At 38.4% G+C, this 10,918-nt stretch overlaps 1 protein-coding gene across 1 annotated transcript in view; it reads left to right on the top strand.

Moving 5' to 3' along the window:
* gjb1b (gap junction protein beta 1b) overlaps nucleotides 1-10,625 on the top strand; it is a 28,217-nt gene extending 17,592 nt beyond the window's left edge. Inside the window, exons 5-9 of the mRNA XM_077235584.1 lie at nucleotides 888-1,015; nucleotides 1,616-1,761; nucleotides 2,192-2,268; nucleotides 2,363-2,428; nucleotides 5,688-10,625. Coding sequence (XP_077091699.1) covers nucleotides 888-1,015; nucleotides 1,616-1,761; nucleotides 2,192-2,268; nucleotides 2,363-2,428; nucleotides 5,688-6,529 — 1,259 coding nt within the window. The 3' untranslated portion in view covers nucleotides 6,530-10,625. The remainder of the gene's footprint in view (nucleotides 1-887; nucleotides 1,016-1,615; nucleotides 1,762-2,191; nucleotides 2,269-2,362; nucleotides 2,429-5,687) is intronic.
* The last annotated feature ends 293 nt before the right edge of the window (nucleotides 10,626-10,918 follow it).

A 10,918-nucleotide genomic window follows, 5' to 3' on the forward strand; every position in this document is an offset into this window, starting at 1 on the left:
GGTGTCCTGAAAGGCCGGAGTTTTTGCAACCTCGACTAACACAATAATTTACCATGGCGATGATAAATAAATAAAAAACCTACTGAAAACACTGACTCACGACCGCTCTTACTGAATACCAACCTACTCTGCTCTGAGGTGAGGCTCACTTTCGTGATGTAAAATGACGCGATGTTGAGAAAAAAAAAGCGTTTTTTACGAGCAGTCAAAGAAACGCTCACTTGACCTACTAAATTGGTGCCCTTATGTCGTTTTAAAACATTTTAAATCCTGCATTAACTTTTTCTATGGTATCTTCATACAAGGTTATACATTGTTTGTTTGTTTTTTTACCTGCAATATGCTCTTTAAAGTGTATCTAAAGTATACTTGCAATAGTTCCACTTCCACTAGCACAGTCAAATGTTCTTATTTTTAGTTGGACCTCAGCACTATATACTCTCTGGATAACTAAAGTGCATTAAGTACAAAATTAGTTGTTCCAATATAAATCTATTTGTGGTATACTAAAATGGATTTGAAATGCATGATCATGTCGCGCAACGTTGTCAATATGAACTCAGTTTCTTCGGCAGCCCAAAAATGTGATCCCGTCTTTACCGCTATGTTTACAAATCATGACCGCATCATCCACGTTCATCACAAGCACATGCGCACTTCAGTCAGAGTGGAATAGATGCCAATAAAGTGTTAACTTGGTTAAAATCGGTATATGCCACATTTTACAATGTTTATGGTTACTACGCTGATGAGTTTAATTGCACTAAGTTGAATGAAGTATTGTTTGCGTTAGGTAAAATATGAGATTTTGCCAATATTGGGATTACACTTTTTAATCCCATTGAGTGTGCTGGTAAACGTGGTCTTTGATGATGATTTCTGCACAGACATCAAGGTGGAGGTCAGGAGGATTGACTATGGAGATGACGTTTGCGTGTCTCTTGGGGATATCAAGGAAATGAGTGTAGAAATGGCATCCAGACCCGTGCAAGCGCTGCAGGTCTCTCTGGCAAATGTGGGTGACGATACACAAGCTCACGAGATGATACACGACATTGGGTTCACTAGTTTTAGGAAATCTTCAATGACAAATTATATGACTGGTAAAATGTATTTTATTCGACTAAAAGTCACAATGCAAAACAATACAGGTGCATTTTGAAATCAACTAAGAGAAAAATAGCCTTTAAAATGACTTTCAATACATCTATACTAACAATGAGGCAATAATTGATTCAAATAAAGTATCAAAAGCAAGTAATAATTTAGGTTTAATTTTTTGAACAACTGTTAAAATGCATAATGTAATAACTATTTATCTTACCATTTCAGTCGTATCCGACTGATTCTCTGGCCGTCTCTTGCAATACGCAAGAGACTGTCCATGAGTTTTCTTGGCAATGTTTTTTCCAGGGTAGGTTGCCAGTCCTTATAACGATAAAGCAAACACAAGGTTTTGCCACAAGCTCAACTCCGTCATGTCATATCGTCATATCACGAGATGGCTGGTCACGTTTTAATATAGCGAGATCTCATCATACCCCTAACATTAATATTGTTGTTCCAGATTTTTTTTTTTTTAATCCATTATGCTGTTTTAACTTGTATGCTATAGGTGAGGCCAGTATTTGGAGAAACCTGGTCTTTTGAAGCGATCAGCTGGTTCATAGGCACAGTTCAGAACAAGACTCTTTATGCCAGGATTTACCCGGAAGGAGAAGTTGAGCTCTTCATGGAAAAGGGAAAGATTGGTGCCATGAGGTAAGGACAACCCTATTCTCGTCCCGATCATTTTGACCAGCATTACACTGGACCCTTGCTAATCCCATCTAAAAAATGTTACTAATTATTCCTACCTGAGCAAACTACTGTTATCAGACAGGTTTTTTTTCTTGTCTGATGTAAATCTAAAGTCGTGTCTGTGTGTGTTTGGTTGTATTGTTTTAAATCGCAGATCCGTTGCAGATAAACTTGTATTTTTCCTCACAGTTTCCAAGTCTGCTGTGTATTATGTACCAGCCCTCATTTTGACACTTTTAACACAATGTGTGGTCTGTTTTAAATGAGAGATTTCCCTGTAGATTTGACAGCGAGATGCATTTGCATCTAATTGGCTTCTAATCCCCAGTCTCAGCAGTTTTTAATTGATAGTAATTCCTAATGATTGTCCTTTTGTGTTTGACTCCTTTAGGAGAGGTGATTCCCTTTCTGAGAGACTTGCGCACAATAGATTTGCCATTCACAGATGTAACAAGGGGCTAAAGAGAAGTGAGTGGCACTTTAAGTGTCATGATATAACAGGAAGATGATAACATGATGGACATGAAGTCTTTATTGTAACGTTTCTGATGTTATTCCCCAGGTGATGTCCAAGAACGAGCCCGAAAACGGACCGCGGAGTGGGAAAAGTATCTGATCTCCTGTTACCGTTAAAACAGGAAATGATGTTGTCTGTTCCGTCATCGCCAAAGTTTGTGCTTTTGCTGTTGATCCGTTCTCCTCAAACTTATGCCTACTTTACATTATGTACCTTTTACTATGCAAATTTAGTTGCATGTGTTTTTTACTTTTACTGTACATTTGTTACAAGATAGGTTGTGTTACAGAAGATACTGGGTGATGTTCATTGCTGTAGAATGTGTTCTTTTTGGTTTAGATGTTTCATAATTATGTTACTTCATAATTAAAAAAAAAAAATAGTTATAAGATAGAAGAATGTCTAATTATTTCAAAGAAGTTTAGTTGACTGTGGGCTCTTTTTCTTTCTGAAATATTTTACTGAAACATTATTTGTTTAATTGAATACTACTTACAAAAGTATTCTGTCTGGATGTTAGCCTGAATTTATAGCATGTTTTCATGACTCTAACTTTAATTTGAAGAAGACAAATCAGTAATTACAACATGCAATGGTTTCATGATCAGACGACAGTAATAACAAAAAAGTCCTTCTCTTTTGGGGAATTTTGGACTGTCCTGTGCAGAGCGAGGATGCTAATATGATCGTGCACACAGATCATTACAGTTTGAAGGGGAATATTCACAGTTGCAGATTGACGCCAGACCTTTCTTTCCCTCATACAGATCCTCTGCGTGTGTACTTGTGTAGATAAGAAATAATGCTTAAGATTATATTGCTTGAAAATGGTGGTTAAAGTGCAAGCAGCAGTTCCGGTTAGAGATTTGAAAGATCGGGAAAAGTGATTTGTCAGCCTGATTTAAGAATAAAACTAACGCAATGGCTAAAGTTTGAAATGCCTGGTTTAATATTGTATTCGCCTTCTCTAACTGCAGCATATTTAAGAGGCGCCTGTTGGATGTTTTTGCACTGATTGTCTTTGGTTAAAAAAAATATATGTTCTAAAAGTTACATTTGAAAAAGCACTCAATAAAAAACTTTCTTTTCATGCTTGAATGTTTTTCTGCTTGTCAAGTTAATCTGATGAATATGAACTTTGACACTCTTTCCAAACTTGATGGCAGTTGTTCAATGAATGTCATGAATCGCTCTCAAAACCTGTCACCACCAGACAGAACCGTTTGGCAAATTGGTGGATAATTCTTATGAATTTGTACATTTTTGTCTGCTTATGCCCAAGTGGTGTTATTGTTCAGGGTGGACCTTTATGTTTTGTTTGTTTTTTTCTCAAAATTGTATGTTTTCAAACAATTCACATTGTATGATTTCTCCTGAAATTGCCAACGTGTAAAATCGTTGTATAATACTTTTAATAGTTTCAGATCGCGATCACAGAACTCAAATGGCAGGGTTAAAGCGATTGGACAAAATGCGCAAATATTTATTTTACTGGTGTCCCATCGTCAGATCTTGTGTAATTTTTTCTCTCTCTTTAAAAATCTGTCTGAAATCTGTCATTTACATAATATGAATGATTTGGCCACAGATTGGACCTAGAAATATACACAAAAGCCTGACAGTGTTATTTCTCAAGTCGACCTTCTTTGATAAATTGTGCTGTGTTTAATAAAGTGAGAGCGGGTCAGAAACGCCCCTCATTTCCTCTCCCTGCCAGGCACAATGAATAATGTTGCTGCTCATTGTGTCCACACAGATTCTTTCTTCTGCGCCGGGTGGGTGGAAATCAAGGCATTTGATCTGAATTCTGAAGAGTCTTGTTAGCCTCCATAAAGAGCAGCATTGTGTATAAATGGGTTATATAAGTGCATATGACAGCCGTGGTGCAGGGTTGTGGCTAGTAGCACGTAAATTCATTGCATTTGCAAAGGGCATTATGATCATTAGCACGGTCAATAGCCGGTTCCTGGAAATGCCTCTTTATTATCTCAGCTGAAGGTAAACCACTTTATAAATCAATTTTATACCATTATCAAATATGTGAATTAGTTTGCTCAGTACTCAGTTCAGTTATTTTTGGACCACATCATAAATTTGAAATCTTTTTGCAAGTGGGAATTTAGATTTGTTCATGTAGCTGAAATGGATGAATTGCTTTGACCACTGCAAATATCCTGTATTTGTGTGGGCCGACTGTAAGCTTGCTATTGGCCAGGTTGTCTTGTGTCAGGTGACGACATGCGGTAGACCATCGCCTAAGTGACCCGAACATTTTTGTATTTTTGTCAACCAAGTATCCAAATGCCAAGAATAGAGTCTGTTGTTCTTCATGTTTGGACCTGGTACAGCATAAGCTGCTTTCTCACGGGCTGAACCTGGTAAATTAAATTGATTAAAATTTAATAAATTATTATTAAATTATCCGATTCAGAATTTTGTGCCAGGAAAGATTTTTAGTTGAGCATTATGTTGCATTGGATGTTAGGATTACATTAATCTTAAATGTTGTGTAATTGGCAGTTTATAAGTGATTAGTCATGTTGTGTATGACATATCTGAATATGTTATACCAGTCAAAAGTTGGAATAATCCTTTATTATGACATTTTTTTTTTAGATTTTAGGTACACTCTTAAAAATAAGTTATTTTGTTGCAGCGATGTCATAGTAGAACCATTTTGGTTCCCCAAAGAACCTTTCTGGGATCAGATCTCAAGTTTTTTTTTTTTCTTTTATCTTAGTGTGAAGAAAAAAATGTTAGCTAATGCTAATGTTAACTATTAACCTTATTGTAAAATGTATTAACTAACATGAACTAACCACGAGCGATACATTTGTTACGGTGTTTGTTAATGTTAGTTAATAAAAATAAAGCTGTTCATGTTAGTTCACAGTGCATGTTATTAATATTAAGAAGATTTTAATAATGTTTTAGTAAATGTGGAAAAAAGCATGGCACTAACAAAGATTAATAAATGCTGTATACGTGCAGTTCATTATTAGTTCATGCTAAGTCACGTGGTTAACTAATGAACCTTATTGTAAAGTGTTACCAAACTATTTTTTGACTATAAAGTCCCTTTTGTCCAATGGGAAGGTTCCAGGATGTTAAAGGTTCTCCATGGAACCATATATGCCAATAAAGAACCTTTGTTTTTAAGAGCGTAAAGGCATTGAAATACCACAAATGGATACATAGAAATGATGTACTGATTAAAAACAAATTAAAACAATCTTAAATTTGAGCTTTCAACTTCCTGGCTAGTGTAGTGTAAGACAGACTCAATTCAGAGTTGGGGAGTGTTTTGAACTCTATGAAACTGTCGAGAACCATGTAAAAGTCATTGTGCTTTGGATTCTCTTCTCTTTAGTCTTCAATCCAACCATGAATTGGGCTTCGTTTTATGCCGTGATCAGTGGTGTGAACAGGCATTCGACGGGCATTGGGCGCATCTGGCTGTCGGTCATCTTCATCTTCCGGATCATGGTGTTGGTCGTGGCGGCTGAGAGCGTGTGGGGAGACGAGAAGTCTGGGTTTACCTGCAACACTCAGCAGCCCGGCTGCAACAGCGTGTGCTACGACCAGTTCTTCCCCATCTCTCACATCCGTCTCTGGGCTCTGCAACTCATCCTGGTCTCCACACCAGCCCTGCTGGTCGCCATGCACGTCGCACACCGCCGGCACATCGAGAAAAAGATCCTCAAGATGTCCGGCCGGGGAAGTGAAAAGGACTTCGAGAACATAAAGAGACAGAAGTTCGAGATCGCCGGTGCTCTGTGGTGGACTTACATGATAAGCATCATTTTCCGCATCATCTTCGAGGTGGTTTTCTTGTACATTTTTTACTACATCTATCCAGATGTCAAGATGTTTCGTCTTGTGAAGTGTGACTCCTACCCCTGTCCCAATACAGTGGACTGTTTTGTGTCCCGTCCCACAGAGAAGACCATTTTTACTGTCTTCATGCTGGCGGTGTCTGGAGTTTGTGTCTTGCTGAACATCGCAGAGGTTATGTATTTAATAGGTCGGGGGTGTATCAAATATTTTCAAGGAGCTGTAAGTCAACCTAAAGGACCGTGGCTCACTCAAAAACTGCCAACCTACAAGCAGAATGAAATAAATCAGCTGATATCAGAGCACTCGTTCAAGCCTAAATTCAATGTTGGGCGTAAACCTCCCACAGATAAGAGCGAACGCTGCTCTGCTTTCTAGACTTGTCAGCCTCTGTTTCATTCAACTATCAGTTATTAATGGAATGTGGATGTCTAAAATCACATTAATATATTGTCATTGATTTGCTTGTTTAGTGCAAGGCTTCTCAACTAGTCCACTTTCCTGCAGAGTTTAGCTCAAACTCACCTGAAGAAGCTAATTAATGTCTTAAAGATTACTAGAAAGTTTCAGGTCACTGAAATCTGACTTTTTTGAAAACTCCTGCCAGGGTGAAGATTTTTACAAACTCCGGTTGCAGTGTTGTCGTGTAGACGGTAAAACCGGAGATTTTGGCTTGACATCGGATCCGAAACCGCTAATAACCCTTTTTCCAGGCTTCTGATTGGCCAACATAGCTTTACAGTTAGGGTTATAAATCGTCACCTGCTGGTTTGGCATGCTCTTGACAGCGATTCATAGCGTGTTTTTGCGTTTTCATGTGGATGTGATTTTTTTTTTAAACTAAGTAGGAAAACCTCTGTTTATAAAAAATACCCGTGTACGTGTGGACTAGGCCTGATCAAGGTTAAAGCCGAACTCTGCAGGAAAGCGCTGAGTTGAGAACCCCTGGTTTAGTGGCCCCTCTAGATGTGAGAAGGGATCATGGGGAGATATATGCTGGAGAACTGTGAAAAAACTGTGTACGTCTGCTCAGACCCTGACGTGGCGATACACACTTTTCCACATCAAAGGAGAGGCTGATCACTGCAGAGCCATGGTGGAGCGTGAAGTCCAGCTCCCCCTTTCTGGGTGTAATTTGGGCGTAATGGGTGAAGCTAGACCCTTAGGCCGTGTGTCCACCAAAGTGTTTTTAGCAAGCTGAAAACGCTTAGCTGTGGGCGCTTGAGAGCGTTTTGGCAGCGCTGCGTTTTTTCAGTTGAGACGCTTCGTTGCTATGATACAGAATATCCGCAGCACAGTTTACTTCTAACTGATTTCGCAGATTATTTGTTTCATACAAAAAAATTATTTTTCATCCATTTAGTTCGGTTAGCTCGGCTGGTTGATGTCGTTGTACATAAAGAATGTTGTGACAGTTGGTCGGTGTGGTTTTTGTCCCGCCCCTCCTCCACTGTGATTGGACGGCTGTGTAAAAAGTGGCTGATGAGCTCAGCGTTTTACTCAAAGTTGAAAATTTTTCAACTCTCGGCGACCAGTAAAAAAACACCGGGCACTTCAGCGTGAAAAAAACAGTCAGCGCCTCATGGCGTTTAAAAAATGCAGTGTTCCCATTGAAAGCAATTGGAAAAATACCCCAGCTGCGTGAAAAAACGCTCTGGTGGACACAGGGCCTAAAGGTCCTTTCACGCTGGACGCGATTTTGACGCACAAATAATTTGCGCAATGGTTTTATTTTTAAAACCATCTGTTTTAAAAAACAGATGTTTGTGTAATGAGTGCTTCCACACCGAATGCGAATGTGCTGTGGCGAAAAAACAACTTAAATTTTTCCGCTTCGATGCCGATTTAGTTTTTACTTTTGCGGCGACAGAAAGGGCTGCATCCAATCACATACAAGGAAACAAAGGTGACTTCACAGCAACAATGACAGATCTTGTGATTGCTTGTGTGTCGACGAATCCCGTTTTGTTTGACAAAACTAACAAAAACTACAAGGACAACGATTTGAAAGACAATGTGTGTCGTAGCTTTGCCAACCAACTCAGTTATCAGGACTGTATGTTGTGTGATAGTTTTAGTCGTTGTATAGTCCTGTGCTGTGTAGGCTAGCAGGCTAAACTACATTTGGGATAGAAAGCTAACACTATTATCGTTAAAGATAGAGACAGAGTCTGTGTTTACTTTGAAAATGTAACAAAATGTAGTGAGACTATTTAGGGCTGCTTTTAGTTTACTATACATTCTTTGTGTGATATCTACAGGTTCTAGTCGAATGATAGTCAGTTTCTAGTGTCCATGTTTTCTCAGCCATCTAAGTTTTTAAATGTTGAAGCTCTGAACGTCACAGACGTCGCAAATTTGCGTCGCTGCTGATGTGAAATGGTTTTGACGCGAACTATTCGCTTTTTCGTTTCGCTTTTTCATTACGTGTCCGTTGTGAAAGGGCCTTAGCCCTACCATTACTATATCCCTCCACCCATTAGATCCACAGAGGTGGAGCTGGACGTCTTCTGGCTCTTCAGTGAGCACCACTTGCGTCAAAGACCGTTTTTTATCAATCTGTGCATATACACTTTCATAAATGAAGCCCCAGATTGTACGCAAACACTGTAGAGTACTTAAGTTTGGTGACCTGCATTTTTATGTACAAAGGTATTTGACCAAAAGAGGGTCTATCACAAATTGACTCTTTGGCTGAATCCGAAATCACCCTCTTGGGCCAATTATAGTGGTGTCCGAAACAATAGTGGACGTTATTGAGTGCACTCATTCAATCCCACAATGCACCGCAATAACGAGTGTAGGCTACAACTAATATACGCTGTCCGAATTCGCTCACTCGTTTTCATTCACTCCTTCAAGTGAACTGTATTAGTGGACTAACGTAGGGAATAGTGAATGAGGGTTTAGGGGGGCGCTTTCAGATTCAGCCTTTGTCTCATAAAAAGGCTCACTGTGTTGTAAGTGGAGTAGATCGTATGTGTTAACATTTTAATTTTATTGTATGTTATTTAAAATGTATTATTTATTGACAACAGTAGCCCTCAACTCTACAGAGGACAAGCAGCTGAGAAAAAGATGTGTGTATGGATGAAAACAGAAGCCCTAGAGCAGCAGCATAATTGGTATAATCACATGCACCTCCGGTTGGGTCAATGTATTGTCGGGATCTGTCCACTTGCACAGGTTAAAATCTCATACTGTAAAGGCCCACTTATGTGCCTTAAAATGTGCAGCTTTGTATGATGCATTGACGTAATTTCCACTGAAAAAGGAAGCTAAGGCGGGACATGTTGAATGGCTCCTCCCCCTTTTCAAATAGCCAATAGGGTTTAGTTTACCTCACAGACTGCAAGTTGTACTTGACAGCCCCATGGAAGCAAATCCAAGCACTGATGATACGTTGGATGCAATAGTAGAGTTGTGAATAAAATCTAGCCATTTCATTCTTAACCAACATACAGTTGGAAAACGGAAAACAATTTGAGCGTTTGAGCAACCGAACACACATCTCCAACCCATATCGCTCCATGAATTGTAAACAGTCGCTTAGGCCAGTTCGTAATTATAACATAGGGGCGGAGCTTTAGGTTCTAGAGAGCATTTGATTGGACAAGACGTGATGAGAAGCTGAAGTCTGCGTTGACGTCATAAAAATCCGCGATCCATTTTAGCACAAAGTGAGAGACTATGTTTTGAATGCTTACATCTCCTAAATGCGAATGTTGTCATTGTTTTGAAACACAACAGCTTATTCATAACCTTAAGGCTAACATATTCATACTAAAAGCTATTTTCCCAACTTAGTAAAACAGGCTATGTGATTATGAGGAATGATCACCTCAAAATTTAAGGCCATATGCAAATTCGATGAACTTTATTTAAAAGAAATACATACATATTTTTAGCCATTGTCACGTGCCAGTGATTATCCCTCCACGTGTGCCATAGGTTGCCGACCCCTGCCCAAGAGTGTGACATCCTTTGTTGATACTGCATAACTGATATTTTGACTCTAATACGGTGACATATACTGTGTAGTATGAACGCCCCTTAAGAATGCTACATTGGCAAAATATGCATTTCTGATTGTTTACCTTTGTATGTTTGACGCACAAATGTGCAATGATTTCTGGCTTAAAAGTTCATCAAAATGCCACTTTACATTTTCAGTAGTTTATTTTTTATTTTCCTGACATGTAAATGATTTGTGAAAATCAGAAACTCTGAAAATTTAGAATTTTTGTTTGAGTTTTTCCATTTGTAGTTTTATTTAAGATGTAAAGATGTAAAGTTACACTAGCAATCACAGCCTATCTAACACACCTTTCACGAGTCATCATACAATCAAATATAATTGACTGGCTGTCCTCCACTAATATGTTTGGGAATATTTTCTTTGTTGAAAAAAGCTTAATGCAGCTTTTTGCTTGTTATATCAACTTTGTCATTAAAAGAAATGCATTATATTGTACATACAATACAATTTTAAATCATTTTAACTTCTTATGTCCATGAATTTCAAAAAAAGTAATTCTCATTCCAGTAAAAGGAGAAATATATATATATATATATATATATAAAACTCCTTTCACTGGAATGAGAATTACTTTTTTTGAAATCGGGAATCGATATGTTTTACATTCAGGTCAGTCATCATATAGGTTAACAAAAAATGTGCTGTTGACTGTTTACTATTAACATGAGACATTTGGCTTTATCAGGACCCACAAATATTCCCCCATTGCATTATTATACATTATATTC

The sequence above is a fragment of the Siphateles boraxobius genome, unplaced genomic scaffold, assembly GCF_051911475.1.
Source record: "Siphateles boraxobius isolate OS27281-9 unplaced genomic scaffold, OSU_SipBor_1 2, whole genome shotgun sequence".
Taxonomy (NCBI): Eukaryota; Metazoa; Chordata; class Actinopteri; order Cypriniformes; family Leuciscidae; genus Siphateles; species Siphateles boraxobius.